At 40.5% G+C, this 16,455-nt stretch overlaps 1 protein-coding gene across 2 annotated transcripts in view; it reads left to right on the top strand.

Annotated features, from left to right (window-relative positions):
* Nucleotides 1-16,455, top strand: part of LOC124303055 (QRFP-like peptide receptor) — a 42,648-nt gene that overhangs the window by 15,591 nt on the left and 10,602 nt on the right. For both annotated transcript variants that reach the window (XR_006907820.1, XM_046759795.1), the window contains exons 4-6: nt 12,475-12,596; nt 13,185-13,308; nt 13,492-13,700. Coding sequence is in view for 1 of the 2 variants with exons in the window: in XM_046759795.1 (XP_046615751.1) it covers nt 12,475-12,596; nt 13,185-13,308; nt 13,492-13,700 (455 nt within the window). In the remaining variant the exon portion in view is untranslated. The remainder of the gene's footprint in view (nt 1-12,474; nt 12,597-13,184; nt 13,309-13,491; nt 13,701-16,455) is intronic.

Raw genomic sequence — 16,455 nt, 5'->3', positions numbered from 1 at the left:
TAACCATCTTACTTGTCGGGTTTTTTCTTAATCTACTGACGCTTGTAAAGAATTCGTGGATGAATACAGTGAGCTATTTTTTTCGTTATAGACGAACAGAGTATATTAATTTATTGATGGAAAAATAGTCGAGTAATGGCGTATTTTCTGATGCTGTTAATATTCAATCAATCCGTATTTTCAAATTCTTTTTGCGATCAGAAGGATGTTTTTTCTTCACAGTTTAGATTCAACTTGAATATAACTTATCGATCACTCGTTACTTGGTCACGTTTTTGTATCGAGACATTTTGTGCCTCAACGCGTACATTCCACACATCCCTTAATTTTTTCACTCTTTCATGTTTCCAGTTTACGGGTAAAAACTGACCCTCGAAGTATTATTTTTCTTGCAATTTTCTCGAACAGCTTTGTTTTTTTTTTTTTTTTGTCACGAGCGTAATAAACTCTTTTTTCCGCTCTCGCCCCAACTTGGCGAGTTTTCACCGCCTGTTTTTTCCTTTCTATTTTTTTTTTTTTTCGTAAAAAAAATATTCCACGCGATAATTACGATCCGTTCCTCGGCGTTTCGTTTAATTTCTTTCGTCTTTTTCATTTCACTTCAAAGTCACGGCTTATTGACACATCTTTAACGTAATATTTATATCCTTGATTTTACCAACCATCCCGTGAAGATGGCAAGTCGGAGGATGGAAGGATCGAGAAGCAAAGAACAAAAAAAAAAAACAAAAAAAAAAAAGTAAAAAATTACGTCGGGACAAAACACTTTCCGAGCTTAGTCGTACGGTCGGGATGACTCGGTATCAAGTCGCCTCCATTTTCGGGGATCGGGAATCGCCGGCGAAAACATCCCGCAGCCTCCGTCACTCCTCCCCCTTCTTCGGACAGAGAGAAAGAATAAAATTCCCAACGTACTGCCACCGAATCCTCGACCTTTACGGAATCCGATGAATAGCCGAGGTTTTATTGGGTCCCATTCGATTTCCAAACGTCGAGATCTCACGCGCGGCTTTTACACACACACACACACATATATATTATGTGTTCCCAAACCTTACATACCCTTTCGAATCTCTGCCTAGTTTCATCCAGACACCGGGTGAAACGAAGAACAAAATTCGAAAAAAAAAGCTCAAAGGTCACGTTCCAGAAGAAACACAAATAACTGATTTAAATGGCAAACATTTATTTTTCTGTTTGATCTTAAATGAGTTTTTTAATTTACAAATTTCACTACCGTTTCGTCACGTTCCTTCCTCTTTCGCCGATATTACGTTTGGAAAGCGAGAAAAAGGGAGGCGAAAAAATGTTCGGAAGTAAAAGTGATGGAAAAAAAGTTCTTCTTCCCACGGTCCGAGGGGGTGAATAAAAATGAGAAAATGAATTTGCGGAACCCCGGTTGTAATGAGACGATCACGGCTGATTGCCTGCTGCTAAATTCGCCTCGGATTGACGCTGACGATGAGACAGGGGAATCTTCGCTTCCGTTTTCTCTTTCCGAGAGTCGTACTGATTGGGGATGATTGGAATGACATGAGAGGTAGACTGGATACGTCGGATATTGTTCGGCTCCTTCACCTCGGTTGAGGGGCTTTGGGATTGGTCAGAGACGATACAGATCCAGCACCAAAATACACGCACTTGCTTAGATTGTGGATGTGCATTACAGCCTGTTCAAGGGACGCGTGCAGGGATCAAGGAGCGAGAAAAATCAGATTAAACGCTTTTATTCCGGTGCAAATTTTGCGCAGAGGGGTTGAAATGATTCTCTTCATTTTATCAACTCATCACTTCATTGCATAACATACGTAATGTATACAGTGTGAATTGCTAATGACAGAATGGTCCGTTATCTGCTGTGTTTTAATGCGCATCCGCTATGATTACAATCCGAGAGCAATTGTTTGCCAGGGTGACCAACCGTCGTGAACGTAACCTCAAAATATTTTCACACCTGTCGCTGGCGATTGTGTTCAGCGCAGACAACTGTTGGAATTTTTCATGTTACACGCATCGCGGCGAACTAACGTCTAAATTTGTTACGGTTGGTCGCCCTGGCATTGTGGCGCATGCGCATTAAATTATAGCAAACGACGGATCATTATGTCGGTAGTAATTCACACTGTACACGTACCATTGAACAAATTCTCAACGTGCAAGAATAATTTTATGTTTCGGGTTTGTTGAAAACATTTACGAACTATTTAACGCAATGTTTTTCAAAATCGGCCCGTCTCATGAATCCCCGAATACGTAATTAAATATCATTCACTAACGATGAAGTTAAATTTTGAATGGTAAAAAAAAAAATATTCTTTTCGTTTATTTGTGTTAAAATTTATCTACAGAAATTGGTTTTTAAGGATTTCGTGTTTCTCTTTTCGTTTTCTTCTTCTCGTTCTTCTCCAAAAGCAAAGATAACGCGCGGCGGATCGATATTCTTTTTTATTTGTGACGGTTTGTTTGAATGTACGCTGAATTTTTTTTTTTTTTTTCTTCTTTCAGGTACTTTTTTTCCACTTTTTTCTCGCTTTCTCTACTTCAGATGACGAAAAATTTTTACCGATAGCGCGATCACGACCAACGTGCTCTCGGGTCGTTTCAGAGGTTCGCGAAATCAATTGGCAGTCCCCGATTTTTTTCTTTTTCCTTTCTCACACGTCTTGTTCGTTCTCATTTCTCCGATTCTCGTTTTTACAATATTAGTTTTCCTTTTTTTCATTTTTTTTTTTTCTTTTCCATTTTTATCCCTCTCGTTTTGTCGAAACGGTGAAAAATCACCGTCTCGAGCGAAGAAATAGAAAAGAAAAAAAAAGAAGTCACGTTTCAAATGAATCGTCTCACTATTGCGCTTGGATAAATTGGCACATATATATACCTCCGAAAATTCACCTCTGGTGGAAGAATCTTTCCCCAAGTACATTAAATGTGGTCATTACCCACGAAAATACCTTATTTGATCGAAAATGTACGCATTCAATCATTTTATGCAAGATTCTCGTTTCACGAAAACACTGTAAATAAATAAATATCCTCAACCTTTATAAAAAAAAAAGATTCAAATCACGTACTATTGCTTACTACATTTCTGTTAATTTACAATGAAAGAATAGCTGAAACTTGACGTAACTTTCCAAACGCGATTATAAGAAGCGCGTACTGTCTGTGCTTTTGACGCTCAACTATAAACGTCATACCGAACCTTGCATACAACTGCGTAATTGCAGACGATTGGCAAGTGCTACCCAATGGAATTGAAGATCCATTGAATTGAAAAAAAAAAATTAAACTAGCAAGTGGTACTTGGCGGACCTTTTTAGAAAAATACCTTGAAAAATATATCAATTTAAGATAGAATTTGAAATGCTGTTCGAATTCTATCCTGAACAGAGTCGTTCAAATTTTTGTCACCATGCAGGCGCGACCATAGAGTTCATACGTTCACATAAATTTCGTACGAGTCGAGCGACTTTCTATGTCGTATTATATTATAGTCATACAATTCGCTTATACCACGAGTCAATTGTAGAGATATGGACAACGGCATTTATAACTGATTCTACATCTATATACCGACCCTCAAAAGCGTATTTCATATGTTTTGTCGCAAAGTGGTTGAGGATTCTTGATGGAAACTGACGATTTCGACGATGTTGGAAATATTACAATTGGTATATTTCAGCCATCCGTGCATCGATCGTATCGACATAAGCCTTGAATGAAAGCTTTTGTAATCTAAAAACGTACAAAAACTGTCAAATGTTGAATTTCATCGCGAGTGGGAAGAAATATGTGATAATATTTTCTTCGGGTAGGATATTAGCAACTTTTCGCGGTAAAAAATAATGCCTTGGATCGTTCCGCGTTTATTTATTTATTTTATTTTTTTTTAATCAACTTGGCACGATCATCGACCACCGATCTTGACACGTATGTACATTTCGACCCTTTCTTCACCCTCTTTTACGATTTCGTCAGTCATGTAGCGCGCATTTCTCTTCGATTTGAGAAGATTCTTTTTTTTTTCGCGATTCAAATAAACAGAGTTTGTTCCACATGTACCAACATATATATATATAATGTTCCTTTCTTTTAACCTTGTCGAAGCTGCGATGAGTTTTTCTGTAAATGGAGTTTATTGTTTCGTATACTATTACATTACATTACTTTTTTTTACACTACGTACTTATATTCTACGTTGAATAAAAATAATATTACCTGTAAATGGAGAAACGACATTTACAACTTATTTTCCTCTCGTTCTGCCGTTTCTACGTGTGATTACGCTGATAATAGCTTATGTACTCATCTGTCATATGCCCTCGGCATTCTATCGTCTGTATTCGCTCATATTTACACGCATGTACTATTGACCGTAAAGCTGCCAAGGGCGCTCACTGTTGTGCAGTGAAATTTCGAATTTGGGAGTGAGGAAGAAATATGATGAGGTGAATATAGGCCTCGTCATAGTTTTTACATATATATATAATGTATATGTAGAAGCCACGTACAATGCAATGAAATGATGAGGGAAAAACTGATGGAAATAGAAGAGAACAAAAGTAGGAAAAAAAAAAAATTTCAAACAGAAAAAGGAAAGAGAAAAAACGTATGAAATTAAAGCAGCACGTCGTGTGCAAGGGGCAAGAAAAAAGTTCAATATAGTCGAACAGCGGACGAGTATTTATGTATGCATGGGAGTTGTACAGAAACGATGAGGTTTTGTGCAGAAATTCTTTTTATTTTGCATTTCTCCGTTTTCATTTCTTGTTCGTTCAATTTTTATCTCGTCTATTTCTTTTTCTCGATTCGGCGCTTCGAAATAGCGTGATTGACGAGGCCGCAACGTTTTTCCCATAACTGCCATACGTAAGGACGTATGTAAGTATGTATAAAACGTGTGTGTGTGTAACGTGTATATCTATATATGTGTATATATATATATATATATATGACGAATTTTTTTCACCATCAGATATAATATTATTGCATTTATTCAACAGTCAGTAATATTATAAAACGCGTTATTATGCGTATATTCCTTTTTTGCAATTGTTCTTTCTACTATTAAATCCTGAAGAAAATAATGAAGTATAAATATTGTTGAAGATTATTTGAGTAAAGCTAATTATTTGTGGTTCATTGAATGCTCCGTTTCTGCAACGCATTTATACACATTGATAATATTCAGCGCGCAAAATCCTTGCATAAACACACAGCGAAAAATCTGTGAAACCTGATGCGGGAGATGTTTTTTTTTCTCTCGTCTTTTCCCTTTACACTCTAAATTCGCGTGAACTCGGTTTTCTCGCCTAACCTGCTACCGGCAAAATGATGAAAACGCCCGCAAGAATTCATTCCGTACGCGATGTGAAAGGAGAAAAGCGTCGAATTACCCTACGCAGCGAGGGCGGCTGTGCTTTTTAATTCCTTTCATTCCCAGCCTCCTCCTCAAACTCCTCGTCCTCTGGTTATTTCAGTTTTACAATTTTAACTTTAAATTATTTTCGCGTTTTCCCTGCAGTGATCGATAATTCGAATAACTTGTAATTCCTGCTCATCGTGCTTATATCGTACCACGTTTTAATTTTTTCCTAAAAACTCGACGCAGCGCGTTACATCTTGACATGCAACTAAAACTTTTAATTTTTTGCTCCAACTTTTCGTTCCTGCCTCAAATTATTCTCTCTCATTTTCTCGTACAACGGCGACGCGTCAAGTTCAGATAGGGAATTACAATCGTGGGTGGAGAACGATTGAAATTCAGGAATTCCTGATCAAATTTCGCCGCTCTTGTCACTGTGATTGTGTTCCATCTATGATGTATATTGACGTGTATGTATCTATGCGTACATACCTAGGCTAACTGGTAAACGCGTAATAAAGAGATCCAATTAACTCACGGTACTGAACTGAAAGGAGCCGCCATGTTAGTATATGTACGTGCACGAGTATTGCTTCACCCTCACCCTCGTGTTAGACCGTTCCTCGCGAATTCGTGAACTCCACCTCTCAATCAATAAAATGTATTTTAACGCATTTGAAAATGAGAGGGAAGAAAGGTAGGCGGTGAGTGCTTGAATCAATTATTAATCAAATTTAGACTTGAAAGTACAGCCGGTCTGTACGAAATTCAGCTCCTTTGAGAGTATTTTTTTTTTTTTTTTGTTTCACTTCCTTTTCCTCACCAACCATCGGATTCTCACCGTTGAAGAGGAAAAGAGAAACGCGTTCAGAAAACAGATGTTTAATCTTTTGTTCGGAAATGTATCCCCAATTACATCCATTTGATTTTAAAATAACTCGCAATATTTCCTTCCTTCCTATTTATGGACAGAATGTAAGTTGGAAATATAATTGGTTCACAGTTATTCTTTTTAATTGAAAACAGGGCCGTGGTTTGGTAAATATTCGGTTAATCAGATATACAGATCTTGGAGATTAATTTTTAATAATGAAACAGTTTAAAAGGGGTATTCTGTTTGAAAGAAAAAAAGATGCAGAAAAAGGTGAAAGGATATCTATCGAGGAGTGTTTTCTGATCCCCGAGCTCCAGGTGAAGGGTTTGCGACCAGCGTCTGTATCGCGGTTTTCTCTATTTGTCATTCGGGTTTAAAAACACATTTTTCGGGTCACTCGGTTCCCCCGCGCCTCGCTCTAGGTCGTCTAGCTGTCGTCTCTGAACGAGGAGGCGCGAGGAGAGAGAAATAGAGAGAGAGAGAGAGAGTTTCCCTGGGGAGGAGAGGTGAAATTCACGTTCGCCCAAAATTGCAGGCAGTTTTGTTTGCAGGGGTTGAGATCGAGTTGTGGCTGTAGCCTTACATCGTCCCGGTACGTAAGCATAACCCCCTCACGTATTTATCAAGTCAACCCCGTCGAAACTCGAGAAGATAATACCGTCTTCTACCTGGCGTTAGTTCGTACGCGTATTAGGGTGTCTAGTTTTGTGCGTAGAATTTATTCCTCTTTTTCTGTTTCTCTTGATCTCTTGAAACCTAATTTTTCTCGTTCAGATAACATCAGGAAGAGATATTTTTTTTCATCAATTGCTACCGCTCATCTTTGCGTAACGATACGGATTTTATCTTGGAAGCAATTTTTTTAAAATTAAATTCTCGATAAATTATTTACCTGCAGTCAATACTTTAGCCACTGAACATGGAAGCTCAATATTTGTGCGTATTAAATTGAATCTTGAGACGGAGTTTATGATTTCTGAATCGTTAATTCAACTACGGATTTCTCTCAACGCGCATTGTTGTAGAAAATTTGATTCTCCTCAAAATGCTTTCACGAGCAATTCCGTGTCATTAAATGCGGCTGTGTGGTAACGATTTGAAAACAATGACATATTTCCCACATCATTGAAGCGTGGAATGACGTCAAACTCCTAAAAGAATCGTTGATAATTGGGTTTGGGAAATGTCCCTCTGCGAGGTATTTATATTTCTATGTAGAACAAGTTTTTCGTATAAAAAGCACAGAGACAAATGGTGCTTCCAAATGAAACACCCTTTAATATGTATATATATATGTATACAAGAAATTTCAACGCCGAAATTTTGTGAGACGTGTAATTCCTATCTCTAGACGAACTCGAGGCATGGCTATGGAATTACAGCTGGAATGAATTAACGAATAAATTTTTCCCCCGCAAAATACGCCGCGAAATTTCATCCCCCATTCGTCAGCGAGAGATTCTGCACACGAACAAGTCCCTGGCGATCGTTCCTGGCGGTTTCCATCGTTTCTCTCCCCCTTTACCCTTCTCTAGTCACGACTTGTAATTACTTGACACTTTTCCGCTACCTCCAACCTTCGTCATGCTCGGGGATACAGAATGCGGCGCTTTATTATGAGGAGGGAATTACTGCGACCCGTTTTGTTCACGGAAGAACGATCACCGCTCATCTGCCGGCAGCGAGTGAAGAAGAGAAATTGAAAGTGCGAAAGCGACGTCTGGTAGTCTTCGACATGGAAAAGCAATCTTCCTACGGAAGTTGAACATTCGCCCGATCATCGCCTTTTATAAACCAGATAGTCAAGAATCTGGATTCGTAATGTTTTTTGAATCTAAACGGGGATCCAAATGTATGAAATTTTAAACGGTGCGGGGAACAAATTCGTTGTAGAATTATAAACTTGACAATCCTTGATGATTTCTCATTTTCTATATTTATCACTTTGAGTCAATCGTTCGATTCTCGTACGTTTGATACGTGATAGTCATTACAGCATTTTTACAACTATTTTAATTTTTTATCAAAAATGAGAGTGCTTTTTGTCATTTATTTTTCTCCCCTGTACTACCCTTTTCACTCAAACGATGCATGAATAATTCTCGCGAGAAGAATATCCGTCTGCTTTCTTTCCGTATGCGAATTCCGGGTCGGAAACCCCGAGTTCCAATTCTCCGTATCTATCGACGAAGAGAGTAGAATGCTCGTGGGAAGAATTCCTGATACCTTCTTTCCTGTTGTTTCGAAAAAAGAATGTCTCTTATACCTTTACCCGAGCAGTGAGACATTCGCGATGCTAAAATTCTCTCTTTGAATTTTTGGCAACTTTTTTTTAGGTGTTTCGATGAAATTTTAAGTTTCGATGCCGTCCACCCTACGTGTATTGTCTGTGAATGTTTGCGTCGATATTATGTTTCTCTGAGGTTTTTTGCCAATATTTTTTTTACGACCATTGCTTATCGAATGGCCGGCCTCGAGACGCTTCCAAGGAGCCGCCGTGGCACGATTTTGAACGATTGGATCTTGAGATATCGCGTTTTGAAGTGCGGCGCTCGCGCGTCTGCACGGCGACGCGAATCAGCGAGCGCTGCGCGCTCGCGCTAATGGCGTACTTGAGACGGCGATATCTCAGGACCCACTGATCGAAAATCGGTCTGCAACGGCTCGATGAAATCGTTGTAAAATGCTGCGGCATCTGGTAGCGTGGAGGTAAAAAAAAAAAAACAGTGGAGAAATGGTCCAGACCCGCTGCGCCGGAAGCTTTTCATCACATCAAAACGTCGCCGGCGGTGGCGCAGCTTGGAAAAAATCTTTTTTTGGAACGAGGACAAGAACCGACTTGAGTCCGAGCCGCTCAGATTCTGGCACTGATAGCGTATCGCCGATGTGAAAACGGTAATGGATGGCCGTGGCCGGAATCACTGGCATCGGTCTGGCCTGGCGCGATACTGCGGCTCCATGTGTTAACCCTTAACGTTATATATCGTCAAACGTTTTTGCATCCAGCATCATGTATTATAACCACGACGCCAGTCACGCACAAGGTGTATTATAATATTAAGAATCTATGGGACGTACAGTCCGGTCAAAAAGTAAAGCGAACCGAAAGAAAAACGAGAAAGTAGAGAGGTTCGAAAACTCTCGCAGGACCTATACGTACATCTACCTAGTCACGTGCGAGTTAACCAAGAATCACTGACGTTGAAGAGATGTTTTTAAGACACCGAATTTCATCATTCGAAATCAATGTCGGAAATGTTATCTTTTGGTCTTTTTGCTCTTGTATAAGAACATTTCGTTGAAAACGTGAGTGATTGCATTTAAAGAAAAAATGAAGATCACACGTCTCTGGATCCAAGTTCGAATCTTTGACACTATGGCAAGCGTTTTCAACATAATCACTCGTTCGATATGTTTGAGATGAGATTCTTTCGTAGATGAATCCCGCCGGGCGTCAATTCAATGGTAATTTTGAAGCCTGGGTTTCGGCCAGGCTTTTGTTTGGAGATATTCTGACCCTGACTGTACGTCCCATACATCGCCTTGATGTAATATTCGGCGTCTCGAATATGCGGAGAACCCGTCGTCGTTTAGCCGCATAACTCGGGGTTATGACGATGTTGGCTTGTGCGTCGCGACCCCTTGCCCTTCGGGTCTTTCGACTCTCCCGCCGCAAGATCGACATCCAACAAGTAATTACTCACTTACCAGGGATTTCTGTCACTGCTCCGATTAACCTCAAACGCTTCCAAACTAGAGGCGGAGGTGAGGGTGAAGGTGGAGGTAGGCACGGTTATTCCGCGAGGATTGCAGAGTCGGTGCGCGCGTTTGTTCCCCGGTCACATTTCCCCAACAGCCCCGCACCGAGTGAGACAAATGTCCTTTCTTGATACCCAAATCCGTTGTACAAACGGCGACCTTCGCCAAGTCTCGAACAGAATCTGTCCCTCTACTCGAAACGGTGAGTCGAATCTTCGACGCTTCAGACTCGTAAAGAAACTATCAAGACGACGACGACGACGACGACGATGATGTTGATGATGATGATGATGATGATGGCGGCCATGAAGGCTCAAATTACTGCTTCGTCGGTGTTCGATTTTCCACTGATCAGTGTCCACGGTTATTCACTTCAACTTTGTCCCCCTTCCAACCCTCCTTTGAGTCTTCTCTAAAAAGTGCCAATACGAATGATCGAACAAACGAACCAACGAACCAATTTTTTCGTCATCGTACGCTGATCGTTTTTGCTCTTTGAATATCATCGCCAATCTGACAAGCTCCGCGTATTCTTTCTTCGTTGATTTTCCATGGCCCAACGGCCATCTCAACGATGAAAAAGTCACCAGAGGAATGCTCGGACATAAAAGAGCTTACTGAACAATGTGTCTCGGATATGATTCAGCTTTATTAATTTTTCTTTCGGGTCATCAGTCAGTCACTATTCGAATTTAACTACGAAACTATGCAGCGCTGCAGATAATCGGAACTAAAACTGCGGCTGAAGCACGTTCGCTGCAACTGAAACTGTCGCATCTGCAGCGAACGTTGAACCGTTGAACAGTTCCAATTTCATCGGGCTGGGATTTCGGGCTTCGTTTAGCGACTGGGTTAGACAGTGCCTGCAGTTTATTTTTGTATCAACGTCAAAAACACGAATTAGACAGACGGCTGATCGTTGAGCCAGCCAATTATACTGGACGTGGGTCACGAACCCATGTTTTCCATTTCGCACGTAGACAAGAAGCAACAGGCTAAAATTCCCTTGCGATCATGCAGAGCTCGAGTGCAGTTATAATATCGTTACTCCCATATTTTACACGCGAAACGTAACTCTGACACCGCGGTGTTTATTTGTCGAGGATGAGGGATTAAAAGTTACACCAGGGAACATCATTTCCGATTGGCGTCAAACTCCAGCTTGTAAGCGAAAGTTGCGGGGGCGACGGAAATTTGAATACGTGCCTTCCGAACTTCGGTCCTTCGCCGAAGAAATTTGGCTTCTTTTCACATCCCTCGGGACGTCGATATGTGCTGTTAGGGGAAACTCGAACGCGTTACGCGGGAGAGCAAACTGCCCGTGTGCTCGGTGTTGTGAAAAATTTACCAATACTCTTGCGGGTAAGGACGTCGGTATCGCTCCCGGTCCATCTTTCCACCAGTGAAAAAACACGCGGCGACTAATTTCGCACCGATATTTACTTGTAATATTTCTCGGTCGTCGTTGGAGCGACGTCAAAAATTGGAATTGAGGAATCGTCGATCGAATCGATCCAGTTTCACGTCGGGCTTAATTGACAAGTTCAACACGATTTTGCTGAACTTTTGCCGGGGCAAAACTAATTCCCCAAACCCTTTCCTAACCAAGCAAAAAGTTTTTCGGAAAGGTGAGAAAAGGTTCGCGCGACGAAAATTCACTCTCCGCACGCAATCCGAAACTGAAAGTGCTGAGGTATGACAAGCACAGACCAGCTTACGATCACTATCGGCAAAGCTCGATCATATTTCACCAAGTCGAAGTACCGCGGCAACTTTGCAAATTCAGTGTCGTTCAGGGATGAACGGTGATATGAGTCAGCTTAATTTCGAACCAGATTCGCGGACTTTGCTCCCCCTGTACTCTTCCAGATTCTTTTACGCTTCTTCCTGTTATTCTCTTCATCTCCCATTAGCCGTTCATCGCCGAAGTAGTATGCGTTGTTGTACTCGAACGATTATTTTTGCCCTAGATTTTGGCCATGGTCCAACTATTCCCGCAACACAACACAGTCGCAAAGTGACAGTGGCCGCAGTTTTGGCTACACGACAAAACGTCCGCGTGTCGAGGTTTCTGCTTTTTGAAAAGCGGTTCAATTTTGGCCCCACTCTCTCTCTCTCCTTCCCTCTACTAAGCGCGAATTACAGCCTTATTCACTTCTCGTTCACGCTTCCATGCCGAGATTTCACCTCGTTAGTCGCAGACGAGGCCTTGATTATCGTAATATTACCCAGCGCTGGCAGTGTTGAGCAGTCCGTTTGACATTTGGGGAAGGCACGCTTCGTGAGATTCTCTATGTTACGCGTTACCATCCTAAGCCTTATAACGATGCGGTTATAATGGTTCTACTACACCGTGTAGTCTGATAATGAACCCACGCCATGTGGCGAAATCGTGAATCATAAGCCCGTATTCGATTAACCCGAGTTATCATCGCTCAAGCTGTGTCTTCTTCTATTCTTTTTATTTTTCTTACAGATTGCCAAGCTCTTCTCCTACACCTGGAGCATGGGAATGTTTCTCTGCAAATCCGTTCACTACATGCAGAGCGTTTCGGCCATTTGCTCCGTCTTAACGTTGACCGCGATGTCGATAGAGAGGTAAGAGATCGCGTTCTTTTCTTCTTTTACAATAAAAAAGATGCCCTCTATTTCTTTCACAAAAATTTCTTTATCCTTCCTCGAACCGCCTTTTCATACCTCGAATACCTTTTATATTCACTAATATTCTTTGCACGATTATCGTCATACATGTATATTCACACACTTTCGTTTCTTACACGGATCAAGGCCAACGCGATAATTCTAGTTCGACTCGTCGAAATTTTTGGCTCAATCTTATACTCGCTGTTTTTATTTTGTTTTATATTTACTCGTCAGTGTTGTACAGTCTCATTTCTGATCTCCTTTTCCATTATCCTTTGTTTCCTCCTTTTTGTCTACGATGAAGGAATGAGAAAAAAATGTAAAACAAGCAGAATACGTTAAAAAAAAAAAAAAAAATAGAATTATCTGATAAAACCACGAATCTTTTCATCAAACCCAAATAATCAAACAACCAGTCGGCAAAAATTGATCAATGCCGATGCTGTTTCATTCAGACATTAAATCGCTAATTTGAGATTTGTGTCCGTTATACGCGGTCTCTTCGCAAATCTTTCACCGCATGTCTTTATCAACTAATTTCAGATACTACGCGATCGTTCATCCGATGAGGGCTCAGTACACGTGCACGATAAGTCAGGCCCGAAGAATCGTAATCATGACTTGGATAACGTCGTTTTTACTGGCGATACCGATACTCTTTACGCAGGTGAGCAAAGATATTCAACCCCTGTCCCATTCTTGTTGTTAAAATATCACAAGAATACGCGTACGCTGTTTTATCGCAAGAATAAAAAATTCGTTAGCTCGGACGACGAGGAATGTTGTTAAAAATATAAACTAATGGCTGTATCGCGTCTTTCGCGCCTTTCTCACATCTCTGTTCTCGCAGCGGCACGAATCCGTCGGTCCCGGATACCTCGGGGCGTTTTGGTGCGTACGTGACAGGAGATCGGTAACGCTTTGGCAAATTCACGAAGTGTACATGCTACTGCTGGTCCTCGTTGTCCCCCTCATTGTCATGGCCTTCTGCTACACGGCTATATGCTGGGAGATATGGAGGGTAATGAAGCGGCGTTACCACATGACGTCCAGGCACGCGTGAGTAATTGATTGATTATATTACACATGCATGTGTGGGCGATATGCTTGCGGCATATTTCAAAAACTGAAATGAAGAAAAAAATAAAATAAACAATGACAATGCACAATTTTCACATTGTTTCCCATCCCGTCAATTAAAAGTTATTTTGTTTTCTCTATCTCTCCCAATCTCTCTCTTTCTGTCTCTCTCTCTCTCTCTCTCTCTCTCTCTCTCTCTCTCTCTCTATCCGTCTCTCCTTCTTTTCTACTCGAACTGCAGACTTTGTCCCAACGAATGAGAAATTATAGAATCTACGCAGTATGTGCGCCTTTTCTTGTTGGTTAAATTTATTCAATAATAATAATGAACGAAGCGAATTTTTTTATATTCAATAAATGTGCCTCGTTTCAATTTCACGATGAGATGTACCTTAGTTCCGAAGAATAACTTTAAGCGAGGAATATATTTATATAACACATGCGAGATAACAGAAGGATATGAATTTCGTACATTCGTAATTCTCATTATTGTAAGAACTTTAGTATTATTGTTATTATAACGATCCGAAAAATCCTTCAAAGTTTAAACGTTTTGTCTCGCGTGTATTTTCATTACGCTGGAGACTCGTATCGATCTTCTCTCGTGTAATCAATCTTCCTTGGAGCCTAGAAAGCGACTTGAACAGGAGCTTGAGTAACGTATGCATGTCGTGCCGTTGGTTAATTATGTGTGTAGGTAATAAAGATTCGAAGAAAGTAAAAACGTGGAAGGGTGAAAAAAATTGTAATCAGCCTTGTAGGTCGCAAGTTTATTTCGTAGACAAAAAAAAAGAGCATTAAAGAAAGAAAAGGAAAAGAGAGACTGAAAAAAAATGATTAACAATAACGAATCACCGGTTAGAGAATAATGGACATCGAAGCCGAATCTCAATCCAATTCCGAAATTAAAAATGACAACCAAACAGGGTAACCGAAACGATCGAAAAGAAAAAAGAAAGCTAATAACGAAACTCCGCGCGTTGTAAAAATATCAAAAAAAAGGCGAACTGTAAAGGGGTTCGAAAATTCGAAGCTCAATTTCAGGCGAGTACGACGCGGGACGAATTGGTTTTCTGAACCAATTGACGAAATAACCTGCCACAGAGCTGAATGGTTAAATGCCATGAACAGAAACGTGAAAACGAGTGAAAAAAAAAGTTTTATCCTCATCAGTGATAGGCAACCCAACATACAACGGTGTTTACACAGAAACACCCAGTATAATAACCAAAAAACGATGCAGACGTCGCGTCGTTAGAAGAAAAGCGAAGCAATATCGCGACTTGATAAATCGGCATTAATTGACGTTGTATATTAATTAGACCCGCAGGTGGAAAGAAAAAAAAAAGAGGGAGCAGAGTATAAAGGAGCGAAACGTTGTAAATGAGGGCGAAGGGTTGCCGGCAGATGAATAAAACCGAACGGAAAGGGAATTGGTGAGGTGATATTATCGCTGTTGGCAGAGGACGAGGACCTAATAGGATTAAATCAAGCCCATCCGTTGCCAGCGCAGCTGAGCTTCGCCGCTTGCAAGCCCCGCCAGCTTCCTCAAAGCTCTTGTGCATATACGTATATTAGGGTGGTCCTTGTTTAGGGTGTTGACGAATTTTTACCGCCCCATCACTGAAATCAATTTTAAATCATTTAAAAAGAGTCGCCAAATTTTTTTCAGATTCTTACAGCAAATCTGAGATAGCCCGCATTGTGATCGAAGTTCCTTATGGAAGTGACACGAGAAAAACTTTTTTTCGCACTATATATTTCATCGCGAAAATAATAATGTTCCAGAAAATCTGTAACTGCGAGGTTTTAGTCGGCGTTAGTGATACTATGTGAAAAAAAAAAAAAAACAACACACATCATCGTACCGGGCAATCTAGACGAATTGCGCTTCCTCTAAATAAAAAACAAAGTCAGGTTTCGAGGTTGTGCAATTCGTCTAGATTGCCCGGTACGATGATGTGTATTTTTTCCCAGATAGTATCGCTAATTCTCGCCAAAACCTCGCGGTTACAGGTTATTTGGAACATTATTACTCTTGCAATAAAATATATACTGAGAAAAAAAGTTTAATTTCCATAAGAAACTTCGATCACAATGCGGACTATCTTAGAGTCGATGTAAAAAACTGAAAAAATTAGGCGAGTGTTTTCGAATTATTCGAAGTTGGTTTGGGGGATCGTCTGGCAAAAATTCTTCAACACCCTGAATAAAGACCACCCTAATATACATGTATGTATACCACACACGCATACGCAGCTAGACACAAAATCAAGAGGTATCCAAACATTCCAGCGAACAGCTCGTTCAATTTCCCTAAAAATTTCCCGCCCCCTTCACGTATATTATCGCTCATTCCTGTACCTGATCTGGGACATATTCAGCTGCGACACAAGTGGTTAAAGTATCGGTCGTAGCTGTACGTAGGTTACGTACGTGATATAATGATAAAATTGAACCGAGGATTAGAGGAACGATCTGCAAATAAAAAAAAATGGTCAAAAACGTTTCGGGTATTTCCTTCTTTTTTTTTTCTCTCGGATCTGTAATCTTCGTCGAAAGGATTGTTCGGCGAAATTAAACAATTAATTATTCCGTATGGTGAGATATCAGGGGATATTTAAATCATTACCGAGGGGTTAATCACTCTTCAGTTTGCGCGTAGATGTTGTACCTGATTACAAAATTTATTGACGGCTATTCAAGGTTTCACGTTATTTAGATTATTTCAGAG

This window comes from Neodiprion virginianus, chromosome 4 (assembly GCF_021901495.1).
Source record: "Neodiprion virginianus isolate iyNeoVirg1 chromosome 4, iyNeoVirg1.1, whole genome shotgun sequence".
NCBI classification, from domain to species: Eukaryota; Metazoa; Arthropoda; class Insecta; order Hymenoptera; family Diprionidae; genus Neodiprion; species Neodiprion virginianus.
This window is presented reverse-complemented; position numbering and strand designations above follow the sequence as displayed.